Source organism: Acinonyx jubatus, chromosome X (genome assembly GCF_027475565.1).
Source record: "Acinonyx jubatus isolate Ajub_Pintada_27869175 chromosome X, VMU_Ajub_asm_v1.0, whole genome shotgun sequence".
Taxonomy (NCBI): Eukaryota; Metazoa; Chordata; class Mammalia; order Carnivora; family Felidae; genus Acinonyx; species Acinonyx jubatus.
Window position 1 is genome coordinate 26,242,908 of NC_069389.1, and position 16,702 is coordinate 26,259,609.

Here is a 16,702-nt window from a genome sequence, read left to right on the forward strand (position 1 = left end):
AAGGAGTGATGGAGAATGTGTTTGTGGTTCCCACTCTGGGGGCTTTGCTACCGTGGGAAAGAATCCGAGGCACGTCCTTGCTACCCTTCATCGGAAGGGAGGTCTTTGCACGTGCACCGCGCCGGTTTGTGTATTCATTCCCCCGTCAGAGGATTGCAAAATCAGGGAGATCCCAGCTCGGCTTCACAGAAGACAGCCAGCCACTCGTCTTGGTACTTTCCCCCAAACACGCATTTTGCTTGCTCACGCACAATCTGCACCAGCGTGATCCATTCTGCATTGTAAGCGAAACGATTCCCTCTCCGCCAGCCTGTGCCCAGCGGAGAGCAGAGAGCCAAACGCCCTCCTCACAGTCCCCCCTGTGCAGTCGTCCATCAAAACAGCCAGTCTCTGAAACCAACGCAGGTTTGGGGAGGTTATGGTGGGAGGGATAAATGATTGATGGCAATATGGTGAAAATTAGTCTCGGTGTATGTGGCCTTCAGGCCGGTGTCATCAGCCCACCTGGAGAAACTGAGCAGCGATTCCTAGCAGAGATGCCATACTTACTCGGTATCGTCCCTTTTATTTTTTAAAGTTTATTTACGTACTTTGAGAGAGACGGAGCACTTGCGAGCGGAGGAGGGGCAGAGAGCAAGGGAGAGGCAGAACCCCAAGCAGGCTCTGTGCTGTTAGTGCAGAGCCCGACGTGGGGCTTGAACCCACAACCTGTGAGATCGTGACCTGAGCCAAGATCAAGGGTCAGACGCTCAACCAACTGGGCCATCCAGGCGCCCCTCTCTTGGTATCATTCTTAATAAGCTTGACCATCTCCTGTTACATCCAGAGTGTGCTTTGCAATGTCTTTGGACCTCTGTCTGCCATGTGAACACTGCTGGGGAACTCCGCTCCAGGAATCTTGGTCAGAGGCAAAAGGGACCCGTCCTAAGGGGAGCTGATGGGCTACTCCTTTCACTAGCCTCCTCTGCAGTTGGGGCAGGGGTGAGGGGATCTCCTTCTGTGGTGATCGTGACTTGGGCGTAGGAGGGCTATCCTCCCCAGAACCAGTTCTGAGGTACCCTTTTAGGTGGGACCCCCGTCGCTCAGACTGCCCTTCAGCTATGAGGAAGTGTCGTGAGAAGCAAATGCCGCCTTTGATCGAGAAATCTCAGCTACAGGAATGTGTCCCCCGGCCCAAGTTTTGCACAGGTGTCCTGATGAAATGGAAGATGTAGAGGACTCTGTGTCACAGGAAAAGACTGGAAACAACCCACATATCCTCCCAAAGAGGACAGCCTAAATACTATCCCACTAACATACACTGGGATATTATTAGACAGCTATAAAAAAAAAAACAAACGAGAAAGCATTTGATATATTGAAAGGGAAAAAATTGTTTCAATATAATTAAGAGTGGCTGCCTCTCTTGAGCCTATAAAAGCAAGGTATATAACTGGGTGCATAGAAAGTGATCTTAGGTGTGGTAAAAAAACATGAGGCACAGATCTTTGCTAACTGCTTTCTCGATAATGGTAGTGTGGAAGGATACACAAGAAAGCAACATTCACTGACAGGCCAGTGTGGATGCCTTGGGAATAGGGGATTTTCACCATTTGGCTTTCTCGATTTTTTCACTCGTCCACCATGTGACTGTATTACATCTTTAACAACGAAAAACAAAGCACCCCACTCAACACTTTTTTTTTTTGTAACATAACTGCGTGCTTTATTGAGATACACAGTAAAGCAGTAATATAATACAATAGTAAGGCATATATTTGGTGAAGTCTGATATGTTGTGAAAATGCAGGAAAACTGAAGTTTAAAAAAATAATTAGTAAATGTTACAGTGTTGGTGTTAAAACACAATCTATCATGATACTCAAGTAAGAACCCAGTACCTGAAAACAATGACAGAACATGCCACATGATGTTTATGCTTCAGTTACATTATGATTACAGTTTAATACTTGGTGGTTATAAAGAACACGAAGTAATGTCCAAATTATGCTTAAAATGTAGCAGTAAAGCTCTCAATTTTTATTCAAATATTTTGACAGACTCACTCCAGAACTAATGTCTAAAAGATAAAACAAAAAGATTAAAATAAAATTATGCACTCTATTTACCTCTGCTTTTAGAAGGAAACTTAAAACCGCTTAGTAGGAAGTAACACAACCCCTTGTTTTTAATCATGGTTAAACAAACAAACACACAAACAAAAAAACCAAACTTGTGGGTGAAGGAAAAAGTCCAGTGTCACATAAAGGAAAAAAATGCAAGACTAAAACCGAATCTTCAGGTCGTTTTGTTACCTTAGAGCTTTGGGTTTTCTTGTGGAAGTTACAATGGGGGGAAAAAATCGAGAAAAATATTGACACAGGAGACAAGTGGGTGAAAGCCTGTGTGCACGATTATTAGGAACACCCCAAAACCAAAGTGAGGTAGAAATAGCATGAGAAGCCATGTTGGATGTTAATTATCATTAATAAAATAATACACAAAACCCACTCCCCAAAAGTTAACACTTGACCTAAGAGGTAACAGATTTGCAAAATAATAGGTCACACGGTGATTTCTATTGAATGAATGATTAAAAAAAAAAAATGAAAGGCTAAGAACACGAAAGAGTAAAGCTTGTTCCTACCAGTTAGTCCTCTTGGGTTATTCTTTTTGAACAATCTTTGTATCGTTAACCTTCCTCATCCACCAGCCAAGGGTTTGGAGTACTTTTCGGAACACGCGAATCCGTCTCCGTTCCCCCTTACAAACCTGCGTGGAATTGCTTGTAGAGAAATGTGAAGTAGGGCAACCAAGTTCATGGGCTTGTGGGTGGATATTTAACAGTAACACACCGTGATGAGGCTGTCTTACACATTTTCCCGAGGGTTATTTTAAATGAAGTCTTGTGGCATTTAAAAACTCACTGCAATGGGGAAAGTCCTTAAAAAAAAAGAAAAGAAAAAAACCCCTAAAATAACCACTGCTGTTTGTGAGAAGAGGGCAGAGGGAATTCGTTGTAATTACCAAGATCTCTCAGTGTGGTTAGGAACATTCATCCAGCCCTTTACTTCAAGAGTGGCCTCCCTCCCTCGCAGGGATCGGCTGGCAATCCACAGCCTTCCAGCCCTACCAGAAGGATCTCCTACTGTCTGCGAGTGAAAAATATCTTCTGATGTCGTGACTTCCGCTGAAGCATCATTAAATGTAGATGGTGGCCTTGCCAGCGGCCGGAAGCTGAATGTATCAGCTAACGGATCACTCGGACACAGTAAGTCCTGTGTATTCATTCACATGTCCCTTTGCAAAAATTCGGTACCGTCGCTGTCAGTGGAAAGTTGCAAATGAGAAACATCTGGGGCCCCAGACAGTGTTTCAGTGTGGTAGCTGCCCCCTGGTTTCAGGCTCCAGGGAGAATTCATTCTAGACCAAGCAGGTAAGCCTGCGGGACCAGAGGCAATCTCTTTGCATTAGGAAGTGGCCAGGTCATTTGAACAAGAAATTTCAAAGGTCTCCAGAAATTCAGATCTATTTATCTATATCCCTACAGTATTTACATACTTCTAGACCTATAGATGCAGGAAGCGAAAAACCACAGCCAGTCCCACTCGGCCAGCGATTCCAAAAAGAGCACTGTGAAGTAATCATCTGGTGGTGTTAGAGGAAGTGTCCTATCTTTAATATGCAAGAAAAGAAAACATGGATTTCATATGGATATCACGCTAAAACGATGCAAAACAATGCGCTGCCTCCAAGTGTGTGTGTGTGTGTGTGTGTGTGTGTGTGTCTGTTTTTAGGGGTTTTTATAAACAACTTTTTTTTTATAAAGCACACTTTAGTTTACAATCTTTCTTTATAACTGTTATAAATTTTTAAACAACCCAAAATGCGTTCCATATAAAGAAATGGCAAGTTATTTAGCTATCAAGATTTTACATGTAGTTTTCTTATAACTTTTTTGTACAATTGCATAGACGTGTAAAACCTGCCATTGTTAACAAAACAATAACAGACTTAGAAACTACTGAAATCTACAGTATAGTACCACTACCCTTCACAAAAATATAGATTTTTTTTTTCTTGTAAACTCTTACTGTCTAATCCTCTTTGTTGTATGAATATTATAAAAACCATGCGGGAATCAGGAGTTGTAAAACATTTATTCTGCCCCTTCTTCATCTGTCATGACTGACACTAAGGACTCCATCGCTCTGCCCAAATCATCTGCCAAGTGGAAAAGGCTTCCTACATTGTGTCCTGGAAAACAAAGAGAGAGAAAGACTTGACACTAGGTGCAGGGAACAGGAGCCTGACTCTCTGCCGTTCGGGAAATCCTTCCCCACTTCTAGGTGAAGACAACACAGAAGCCGCATCGAGGTCTACACGACACGATTGGATTTGTCACCACTTTCCCGGAAGAAGCAAAGCCTTGTTAATGAAGCCATTCTGCATGGTTAGTATCGGCTTACTACCGGATCAGGCTACTGGGGTCGTTTGCGTGGACGAGTGTCAGCGAGTGCACTCATTTTCCCCATGGAAGGATCTAGCAAAAGGATTGCACGGGGAAGCACAAGGTTCCCTTGATAACAGGAGTGTTGCATGACGGGGTGTCCCTTTTCCACCTTGTTGTGGGAGATGTCGTACTGTGTCCTTGTACTCAAAGTTTTGTATTCCCAAACCACCGCCACCCCAACTACCTCCGCTGCCACCGTGACTCTATCTACCGCCTTTGCCATTATCATCGCCACCACCGTGACCAAGACATGGAGTCTTCATTTCCGTGCCGTCTCCAGCCGCTGCCTCCTTCCGAGGCCACGGGAGAGGAGGCTGTTTGCTCTCTGCTTTTACTGGAATTGGAAAACAAACTCTGGAATCAACCTTTTGGGATATGAACCTTTGAATCTGGAAGCTTCTTCTTAAAAAAAAAATCCCTTTTCATTCCAAATTGCTCTCAAGCCTAATTATGATCCGACCCCCATGCAAAGCATGGATTGGGGGATCCTGTGAATGCATTTTTTGTTCTCCTCCTCAATGAGGGTTGACTATCAGAACAGCCTTTTAGTAGTAATGTGACATGACCTAGCAGGAATCCCCCAGCAGGGAGCACAAAAGCTGCAGTGTCTCTGGTACTCTGTGGCCAAATTCAGATGTAGAGTCAGATCATTTGAGACCGAGTTTATGACTTGCCTTTTCATACGTGTCCCATATTTTCATGTGGCTAATTTTAATTCGCGGACATTACTAAATCATCGTACTCTTGGAGCACTGCCTTTGGAACTAAAAATGCTTTACTAGGCTATTACTACTTTGCCATGTATCAACTTAATATACATTCTCATCAGTGTTAGCATCCCTGTACACATTAAAGATAGACTAGGGCAGGTGTTCTGCTCTCATATTTATTTCAAGAGACACAGCATTTTAAAAATCCACATGACAGAGGGACGCCCGCGTGGCTCAGTCGGTTCAACGTCCGACTTCCGCTCAGGCCGCGATCTTGAGGTTGTTGAGTTCAAGCCCCACATCGGTCTCTGTGCTGACAGCTCACAGCCGGGAGCCTGCCTCGGCTTCTGTGTCTCCCTCTCTCTCTGCCCCTCTCCTGCTCACGTTCTCTCTCTCTCTCTCAAAAATAAATAAACATTAAAAAAATTTTTTTACATGAGAGCAAGGGGGAGGGGTCTGCGGAGGATTTACAGGCAGGCACCTGCCCAGCGATGGCTCCAGATCAAGTTAAGACTTAGAACAAATTGAACACCATTCTGCCATTGACTTGGAGGGGATGAAGTTTGTAACTCTTGGGGAGCTTTGTATTAACGCGAAGAGTTCCAATGAGAACTGGCTGTTTAAAAAAAAAAACAAAACAAAACACTCTGGATGTTGGTTGAGGCTGCAAATAGAAAAACTTGGAGCAAAGCAGGTGTACCGTTCCTCGAGTGAGCCAGCAGTGTGGCAGTCCTCAGTGAGGAACGGAAATCAGCTTTGGTTTTTCTAAACCATACAAACCGCTGTAGGACACGGTGGGCCCCTGGCTGCTCCTTAGAGCACAGACACTTAACTGATGCTGCCAGGTTGAAGGGCTTCCCTTGTATCTGTTTTTTTGTTTTTGTTTTTGTTTTTTTTTTTTAAGGTTATTTATTTATTCTGAGAGAGCAGGAAAGGGGCAGGGAGACAGAGAATCCCAAGCAGGGTCCACACTGTCGGCACAGAGCCTGATGCGGGCCTCGAACCCATGAGCCGCGAGATCACGACCTGAGCCGAAGTCGGACGCTTCACCGACTCAGCCACCCAGCGGCCCCCTCGTATCTCTTTTGGACTGCCGGGAAACCCAGGGAGATCTACCCAATCACTCGTGTGGACTACCTGCAAGTTTTCAATTACTTGCAGTCTTCGCAGCTATTAATGAGGCCAGGAAAAACAAAACCTGAGAGCCTTACAACCTGGTAAGTGACTAGAACTCAAACTATTTCTCATTACCCACATCCAACTAGGGGCTAGCCGGCTCATCTGGGAGACAGAACATGTATTACAAAACACAAAGCGAACAGGGAAGAACTCCTTTTCCCCGCTGGCTTACTGATCATAATCAAAAAGTACCTATTTCACTTTAGCTTGCGGGCTAGGGAACATGGAGTGCAGTTCGAGAGGAAATGCGTTCGTGGATTATACAGCCACGTACGTGCCGCTCCGACTCCTTGCAATGGTGTTCAGTTTACTACCCGGAAGGCAAATTCTCGAGACTCTCCAGAGGCATCACTTCTAGGGGTGTCTGCTCTTTAAAAAGTTACTAGGTAAAAGAGACGTTCATCACTCTTAAATACACCACGCACACGCCCACAAAACGCCAGGTGGCCTTTGACCTGTCTGGACGGTCTACAAGGTTCACAAGTGCCCTCACGGCTGTCCCCGTGCTAGAAAAATGAAGAACGTTCAGAGTCCCCTCACTGTATCTGTATTCTGCCTTTGGTTACTTTATTTACAAATACCTGTTTCAGCAGAGTAATGACTGCAATGTTTTTCATGGAGGTTTTCATTAGAGCCAGAAAAAAATTCTATCTCTTTGACAAAATACTGCCCCAAAGAATCATAACTCAATCCCCTGGAGGCATAAAACTACAGCTTGATAGGGATACAGAAAACAGATTTGGATCCTGGTTCTATTATCCATGTGTGGAAGGCAGAACATTAGTGAGGTCATTAATTTTACCTGACCGGAACGTGAGGGGCACTGAAAAGCAGGCAGGATTTAGGGGTTTGCAGTCAGCTTCAGGCACAAGGTGACATAAAAATACGTCTGTAGAAAGTATTAATTTAATCCATTCTTAAGCAAGGATTGTTGAACACAAAGGCACCATGCATCGAACATTAGGGCGGTCGTATGTTTTTCCAAGTTGGCGCTAACCACAACACATTTAGTGTCACGAGCCACCACGGCCGGAGGGAGTTGTTTTCCACAGTGATTGGAATTGAGACTTTCTGGCAGAGATCCAAGACCTCAATAGCAATCTGGCACCCTATTTGTTAAAAATACAGTTCCCAAATAAATGGTTCGCATTCAGTTGGCCACAGCAAGGCCAGAATACTGCAGTGAAATTCGTGTTTTTCTTCTCTGTAATTTACTCTTTGAAAAAAATATCTTATCTACTGTCCACGTGAGGTCATTTTGGTAGCACTAAAAAAATCACTTGGGTTCTCTGGATTTCTGGAAACTTGTCTGACTCGAATATACAACTCAGGTAGTAAAGTTTCCAAATGCCTGTGTGACTCGAATGATAAGTACTGCTGGCCTGTTGTAAAATTCATTCACGAGAGAAACACGTTCAGGGTGGTCAAAATTAAGGTGCAACTTTTCATAGCACGTCAAAATAAATCGTAAGGGGCACTTACCATAAGAATGAACCCAAGAAGCCTCACCTAAGAAGTATGTGAGCCAGGCAAACGGTCAGGAGCATTCACTGCTTCACCAATTCAGGTGTCCTCAGTTTCTCCTCCCAGCTTGCCACTCCCCCCCCCCCCCCCCCAGGACCCCACTGTCCCCAGCCTTGGAAGAAAGCATGGGTACAGACACACGGAAGGACCGTTCAATTCATTAGACTTGCATGGCATGGTGTTGGCAGACTTTCCAGTATGACTCCTTATGTTTAAATGAATCCGGGATGACTCTTGGCTATCCTGTTGCTAAGGATCTAGAATCTTCTCACATGAGAACTCTCTACCTGTCCAACCCGTGTCCCGGAACAGCATAGGTTAGCGCTACCCATCAAGGACCTTTCCTTCTCCCATCCTTCACGCTAAACTCTAGGTAAGGACAAGCTTGTTTCACTTGAGCTGCCACTCAACACTGTCCTCCAATAGCCACTGATCAGGTAATGCAATGTTGAGACAATGTTTCTGACAGAAGTATGGAGGAGCTTTGCCTGTCACATCTCAAGCCACGTTCAGTGATAGATAATACTGTATCTTACCCGCTTCGAACCCATCAATAGGCGCTGAGAAAAAGCCTCAAGGCTCCAACATTCAATTTTTATCCCTCCTTGGACATGTTCTATCTGGTTCCAAATGCCAGGGAAAGAAAGCGCACTCTCGAAAGGGCTAGTTGCGATGACACGAGCCTTTCAAACACCATTTGCTAAGGCGGCGATTAAGACTGAGAGTGTGGCTCTGGACCCAGACTGCCTGGATTCAAATTCTGGCTCTGTCATTTGGAACACCCTGCTTACTTACTCTCTCACGGACTCAGTTTCCTTATTTGGAAAATGGGGTTAATAAGAGTACCTACCTCATAGGTTTGTCATGAAGATTACACTATGAAAAAGATGGCAAGTGCTTACAACAGTGCTTGGCCCAGTAAGTGCTCAAAAAAAAAAAAAAAAAGTTAGCTGAAGTGGGAAAGGAGGGTAGGGATGAGGAAAAAGGAAAACAAAAACAAAACGAACTCATTCTGGAAGAATAAAAACCAAGGGCACTGGCAGAAAATGCTAAGGTCCTGGAAGTAGACAGAAACTTCACGACTCATCGGTTATGTTCAAGGCTAAATTCATTGTTTTGAGGATTCTGTTCATGTGACAAATGGCGAGAGACGATGAACCGCGGGATTCCAACCTGGGGACCACATAGGGCTGCCATTTTAGAGAGATTCCTGCTCCCCCAACCCCTGCTCCTGTCGTCATGGTGATGACAATGGCAGTGAACATTTGAAGAATGTTCCTCATGAGCTGCAAGTGGAGAGGTGACTACCGTCCTTACGTGATGACACGTTGTTGTACATACATGCGCGTGCACACACACAATTCTTACACAAGCGCCAAACATAGAAAGCGTGATGAGACACACAGAAGCCATGGCCGTGAGCCTGAATCTCACTAACCTCTCTCATTGGCTTCCCAGGGGTATTTCTTCCTTTAATAACGGGAGAGAGGAAGAGGCAGAGATATCAGAAAGGAAAAAAATGCATAAATAAACAGTTTCATACCCGTTTTGCTGCTTTTACCAAACAAATGTTGAGATGACAATTCATTTATTCCCTTCTGGAAAAAAATAAAAACCAAAACAAAAAAAAAATCCGAAAGACACATCCAGTCAAATAACCTTTACATACACTTAAAATCAGTGTAAACAGATAACATGATCTGAGACATCACTTACAGAATCCATAGAGTTCATGTGTTAAACTGGATGGAAGCGAGCACAGCGGAGAAATCTGACTAAGTGAGCCTTGTTTTCAAGGACGGCTTTAGAACCTCAAGCTGCACGTCCAAAAATCCCCATCTCTTCACTCTCAGCTTCACAACTTACTGGGATGTGAACAGCAGCTGACTGTGTGTCCCAAAAGTCTGCACCCCAAATGCGAGGCAAAACGCCACAGAGGCGAGACTCCATCCCCTTGGGACAATCTGTTCTGTCTGGCAGAGGCAGAGCATGCCCAGGATGATGGGGGTGGGGTGGGGGGGGCGTTTGAGAAAAGAGAAGGAAAAAAAGGGCGGGGGGGGTTGGGGGGGGGAAGGAGAGGAGTCCCACTAATGGGCAAGCCACAGAGCCAGATCCGGGAATGAGCCTTCAACTTCCTCCCCATAATTCGACAGGTAGCAGGCGCCTTGAGAATCAGTGGCTAAAGACCCAGTCGCCTTGTTTGTTTTATGGAATCCTCCATGGGTATGCTTAGTTTTGGAGAGCAGATTCTGATAAAATCTTGTATGATAATATCCATAAGTGGACAGAAAATTCGGGACCTCTGACCATACCCAGCAGGTCTTGGGCTTGCAATTTCCTCTGACCACGAGGGCCTCCGGGTGAAATACTGGTTTTCAAACTTCGACTTGAGCAGTGAGACACATCTTGCGACAGTCTGACGTGAAATCCCAGAATGTAGGACGGAGCCCCGAGAACCCCTAGACGTCACCTCCTTTCCCCCGGGGTCCACCATGCTCAGGGGCCGCAAGGACCGAAACACCCCACAACGATGTGAGGACTACTCGTGCAGACCAAAGAAGTAGGGAACTTCTATTCCAAAAGAAATCGTTCCAAATTCAAGGTCAGGGTCTAAAACCTCTAGTACGCATTTACAGGTTCTCTAAGTAGGACTCTCCGTCCCTTCCTCCCTCCCTCTTTTCCTTCGTTCTGAATTTTCCCACGTGACGCCGAGATTTCTTACAAGTATGAAAACTGCACGCTCGACCATGTAAGCACGGCCAAGGTATTCATGACGTTCCTCAAAGCAGGGAAGAGGGAAAAAAGGGCACTGGCTCCTCAGCAGTGGGTGTTGCCAGTGGTAGGCCCAGACCAGATGACAGGAAAAAGGAGAGAAAGAGAACCTCATTTCCTTCTTGATAGTTCAAAAGAGTCCCAGCATGAGTGACTTATCCATTGCTTTGGACTCCTTGAACAAGTTTTTTGTTTTCTAATCTTTCTATTTCATGGTTATACTGTCTGATGGTAGAATTTATTACCTTCCCCTACAGGGCTGTAAGTCCTTGAGGGCAGGGCCCATATGTGGCTTAGCCGTCCTCTCTAGCTCCAATAACTTCTGCACCCCAACACTATGGGCATCTGATAAAGACGGGCTGGAATGAATTAGTAAGGTAGCCACGAGATCATGGTCAAGAGTTCTCTGGTGTTTTAGGCAACTTGGCCTTGCCCATTACCGTTTAACTTGCGTCCCAAGGGCTGGTAACTTATACTGGCTTGTAACTTGGGTCTATTTCTAAAACTAAAGAGCCTTAGGAAAGACTGCCGTTAGAAGGTAACGGGATTTAGTCTCAGAATGTAATTATGGTTCCTAGAGTGATAAGGGTTACCCGTCTTTATTCTACGCCAAGCCATATTCAGAGCTTGGTATCTGCTGGTCATTACCGAATACGCAGCAAATCACTTGGGTTTTGCTTCGGGCACTTCTTCAGAAACCACGTTTCACGTACAACGGACCTTCCAGAGCTACGTCAATCCGAATCTCTTTCACAATCCGCCCTCATCGCTTGGGTCCCAATGTGCTCATTCCCACAGTACAAAAGGAAGTTCCGCTTTTTGTTTAAACAAAGTTAAAACAAATAATGTTTTCCACTGCAGTGGACTAGTTTCTTCAGTGACAAAATACAGGCTAACTGGCTGCACCGCTTAAAAATATTCTCTACCAGTCAAAATAAATAATAAATAAAAGTGCCAGATAAGTTTTATTTCACAAATACATTCTTCGGAAATGAGTTTCCTAAAAACTTCACTTAGGCTATCCATCTGGCACTGTGATATGTTGTCAGGAAATGAATCAGGAGTAAAAGGAAGTACACTGGGGGAGTCCTGAGTCTGAGTAAAGGGCCCGGTCGGGTCTGGAGAAGTCAAGTTTCCTCACGCAGTATGAATCTGAGATGATTCATCATTTAGGGTCAGAATCCCAAGACGTTACCACTTTGGGGGTAACTTCAGCTTTGTAATCTCAGTTTACCAACTGTTTTAAAAAGCTCAGGAAGAACGAGCCCCTTTTTAGGGTTCCTGTTGTATCACAAGCGAAAGAAGATTCAAACGGCTATACTTTCAGTCTTAAAGCACGTATGGTCTCTGGTGAACGTGGACACAAATACACACGTCCATCCACAAGCACAGTTCTGTCGAGCTGAAAGTTGACCAGCACCGAAGTGTGTTAACTGTGTGTATGTAATGAGCTTAGAATGGACCGCAACAGTGTAAGGCAGGGGTCAGCAAGCTGTGCGTGTCAGGGGCCAGACGGTAAATATTTTAGGCTTTGCAAGCCACCCAGTCTCTTTAGCAAATGTTCAACTCTGCCGCAACGACTGCGCCCTTGGAGTGAGAAAGCAACCATAGATAGAGCCTAAGTGAAGGGGTATAGCTCTGTTCTAATAAAACTTTATTTATAAGAACAGGTAGTGGGCCAGGTTTGGCTCCTAGCCTGTAGTCTGTCGGCCCGTGGTATATAAAGGGCTAACGGCTCAAAATACACGGAAGCTAAAGGGAAACAGAGTGGTGCCTGAAAGGGGGCACATGAATGCTTCCGTCTTTATGCTGTTCTTGCATAAAAGAACCACAGACAAGACTTGAATTTGAGAAGATGGCAGGTTTTGTAAAGCTGTCGGGTTGCTAATTTAGAGGCATCTGACAGAATGCGTGTGGGCTTTATGGAGGGCTGGGTAACATGAGGGGATGGCGTGGACGTTGGGGGTAAAAACGCGGCACACAGGTCAGCAGGTACGAGACTGTACAGGCAGCAGAAGTGCCTGCACAGCACTGTTAACTGTGCTGTAAATTGTCTTTATTGCAGTACGAGCTTATCTCGAATCCTATCGTTCGTTGATTAGTATAGAGCGGCACCCCATTTTTAGAGAAGCCAATCCCATACCACTGACAAGGGAAGCATTTTTTCCGTAAATGCACATACATAGAAAAACACTTTTGTTAGGATGTGAGATGCTCAGAGACATAGGGGCGAATCACTGAAATTGTTTATTTTTAAATGATGTTTGTTGTTCATTCTACCCATGTACTGTTCTTATAGAATAATGGTGGAGAATCAGAAAGTGTCTTATAGTAGATAACGCTTTTTATTACAGTGGAATTCCACTTCTCCAGATACTTAACAGACGGAGGGACACCTTATTGGTAGATAGAGAGATTCGATAGAAGTTGGCTAACGTTCTGTGTTTAATATACACTGAGCCGCTCAAATCCCTCAAGTGGTTGTGAATAACTAACTATATCCCGAGATTCATCAGGAAAGATATCACCGCAAAGCTAAACGTGCACAGGTTCACACCTTGAACGCCCTGAAATTTATATTGGCTAGGAGGCAGGCCAGTGCTGGCTAGCAGCTTTTTCACGAGCCGGAGGGGCACGTAACCCCCTGATTGATTCGGGTAACAGTTCAGCAAGGCCAGCGAGATAAGATCAGGAGCCTAATTTCACTTGGTGAGTGGCCATGAGCAAGGCACTTTGGGCTTCCGGGTACTTGTGGTGAGAAGGCGAGGTGAGGATTAGTGGATACCTTGAGACTTGAGCCTGAAGTCAAAACTGTGGCCAACGGCAACAAAAAAGCTGTAAACGTATAATGCAAAACAACTCCCCTCTCTATATGCGTTACATTTATGAAAAACATACTATTCTATTGAAAAAGTCTTTTCCCCTGGTGGCAATTATCTAGCAGGGTTAAGTAAACCACGAGGTGGTAGTTAACAGAGCATTTCCACTAAATGTCAGACCTCTGGCTCCGGCATCTGTCCCGAGTTACCCAGACAGCTGTCCGAAACAGCTGTAGCAACCGTGAACTTCATTCATCCTAACACAGCAATGGGAACACGGGTGGCCGACTCAGAGTAAAAGTACAGCGTCCTCTAAGCTATTAGGAAGGTCTTGGCAGAGACTTCCATGGTAAAATGTTTCAAATAAGTGTAACTTTCTTTTAAAAAAGATGTTCATCTGGGCAAGGAAAACTGAGATCACTTGGATCGGTATTCTTCAACGTTTATTTATTTTTGGGACAGAGAGAGACAGAGCATGAATGGGGGAGGGGCAGAGAGAGAGGGAGACACAGAATCGGAAACAGGCTCCAGGCTCTGAGCCATCAGCCCAGAGCCCGACGCGGGGCTCGAACTCACGGACCGCAAGATCGTGACCTGGGTGAAGTCGGACCTTTAACCGACTGCGCCACCCAGGCGCCCCGGATCGGTATTCTTTAAACCACTGCGTCCGAAAATCAGTTTAGTGGGTTGCAGCCAGCATTTGATTTTGATGCAGAGACACGGTGTGCGTTCTACATAGTATAGGAAGCAGTGCTTCACGAAACTTTGCTGATCTTCGTACGTATATGTGACCAGACACATATATCTGTGGCATATATACATGGTGTATACGTATGTGTTTCTGTACACATATACACACATCCAATGTATCTTATATCCTTAATCCAGTTTGAGATGTGAAATGTTTCTCTTACTATGGAGAGTGGTCAAAAAGGTCAAAAGCCACTGCTGTGGTTAGCAGACGTGCTCAAATGACCCTCTGAGGCCTTTCCACGTAGGAGAGCCTGTAATCCTGAGATGTTAGGGCTCAAAATGCTCTTCTCGGTATCAACCCAACATACCTACTCGCTGGTAAGATGCGCCCACTAAAACCTACCGTATATATATTTTCCATCCTAGTTTTCTAATGATGAGACTTTTTATCCAGTTGAACTTGAGGGAAACAAGCTGTGATACTGCGATTTAGAATGAAGAAATGCGTATTAGGTCTCAATTCCCTTTCACGGCACAGAGCTCCTAAAACCTTTGAAAGTTCCTCTGAAGTAACGAGGCAAGTCTAGGAAAACCCCTAAACATAGGGGCTGGGTCCCAGGGAAGCCAACCCTGGGTTTAGGGGAGGTGGAATTTTGAGCCTTACCCCCTGACCTCCGGGGAGGGAAACTGGGGGTGCTGGAGACTGGGTTGCCTCACCACTGGACAATGATGTGATCAATCACACCTTTGGAATGAAGCCTCCCTAAAAACCCAGGGGGAGGGAGAACTTCTTGGGTTGGTGAACAGTGGAGGTCCTGGGAGGGCAGCGCACCCCGAGAGAGCACGGCACCCTCCACACCCTTGCCCCACGCCTCGCCCTGTGGACCTCTCCCGTCCGGCTGTTCTGGAGTTCTGGCCTTTCGTAATACACGCTGATCTAGTGAAGGAGGCGTTTCTGAGTTGTGTGAGCCGCCGTAACACCCCAGAAGTGGGTCACTGGAACCCCTAAGTCTACAGTGGGTCAGAAGCCCAGGTGAAGGGGGAGGCAGTCTTGTGGGACTGAAGCCCTAAACTTGTGGCGTGTGATGCTCTCTCTGGGTAGATGGTGTCCAAATTGCTCGGCGCCGTGAGAGGAACCCCCACACGCTGGAAATGGGTGCGCAATAGTAGGGGCTCAGTGGCAAGGCCTAACGTGGCAGGAAGTAGCAAAAAAAGAAAAAAAAGAAGTCAAGATAACCGCATCACAGAAAGAACGGCCAGATCTTGATTGCTTTCCTCGGGAAAATAAATGACTTCTCTCAGGCTACTGGCCTACTATTAGGTAGGAACTCAGTTAAGGGAACCGGTCAGACAAAGCCTCCTTATCCTCTGAGAACTCACATCAGCGCTCGGTGGAAGGTATGCTTCTCTAAGCGCAAAGTGAGTAAACACTATCGGGGTGGCCTAAAGCTCCCCCAAGTCTCCACAGAAGTAGATCACCATCACAGAAGGAAATTTAACGTCAGAGGTGCTAACTACCACATAAATCGGAGGAGGTAAATTTGCCCTCTTCCAGATGGCTTCTTCCATACCCAAGTGGTATCTAGCTTCACGCACTAAAAGGGGGGATGCAGGGAGAGTGTGCAAAGGACTTAAAGATAATTCGGATGGGCCACAGGCCCAGGACACAAAGGCTGCCTGAAGGGAAGCGGGGCCATGGGCCCTTCTATGGCCTCCACTCGACTCTAGTTTAAATGTGGAAAAAATGCCCGGGGCATCAACGAAGCAGCCACCAACTTCCCCCAGAGCAGGTAAGCGAGCTTTCATTTTAAGGGTCTGGGACGAGGAAGCCATCTGTGACCTTCAAGGGATAGGATGGCGTCAACGAAATGTGTGCTACGTGTGGGGCCCAAAGTTCTGGCTGTGTGAACTTGAGAAAGACCCTCGCTGTGCCTGAGGCTAACCCCTCTTATCCAAAAGGGTGCCTCTGGGATTCCCTCATGTCCTTAGAGCCCTAGGTCAGAGCAGTAATAGTATACTTTAATGTGAACTTCGGAAGTCCACAGTTGACCGTAAGCACCTCGAGGGCAAGGAATCTGGCATTTCTTTGCATCCCTAACACCTCCAGCGGTCCAAAGTCAGGTGCCGGTAAAAGCTGACAGGCTAAAAGGGAGAGCATGTGATTCACATCAAACCAACATGTGGTCTTCTCGTGAACCATGGCATCTAGGGACAAAAGACAGCTAAGATAGTCAAGATGGAGGTGGGGGTGGTGGGTGGAAGACAGCTGAGATTTTTAGGTGTTAAAATCAACACATCAGAGGCACTCAGCAGGGAAAAGATGGCTGGTGCAGACATTTAAAATTAGCTTCCCCCAACAGTTCCTTAGCAACGCTCTATCAGAACATCAGTGCTTTTAATGTGCACCGTGCAACGTTCACGAGTACAGCAAAGAGCCAGGACCCGGCCACCGGGAGCGGACACTGAACAACAAGATCAGAAAAACACAGGACTCAAAATACCCTCCTCGTGGC

The 16,702-nt window shown here is 45.7% G+C and overlaps 1 protein-coding gene across 22 annotated transcripts in view; it reads right to left on the reverse strand.

The window, feature by feature from the left end:
• Positions 1–1,676: 1,676 nt before the first annotated feature.
• Positions 1,677–16,702, reverse strand: part of DMD (dystrophin) — a 2,092,562-nt gene continuing 2,077,536 nt past the window's right edge. For 16 of the 22 annotated variants that reach the window (XM_053201917.1, XM_053201921.1, XM_053201923.1 and 13 more), the window contains one exon: positions 1,677–4,236. In XM_053201917.1, coding sequence (XP_053057892.1) covers positions 4,139–4,236 — 98 coding nt within the window. In that variant the 3' untranslated portion in view covers positions 1,677–4,138. Of the gene's footprint in view, positions 4,237–9,343; positions 9,376–16,702 lie in introns of all 22 variants that reach the window. The other 6 variants (XM_027054570.2, XM_027054572.2, XM_027054568.2 and 3 more) reach the window with 1 other exon arrangement.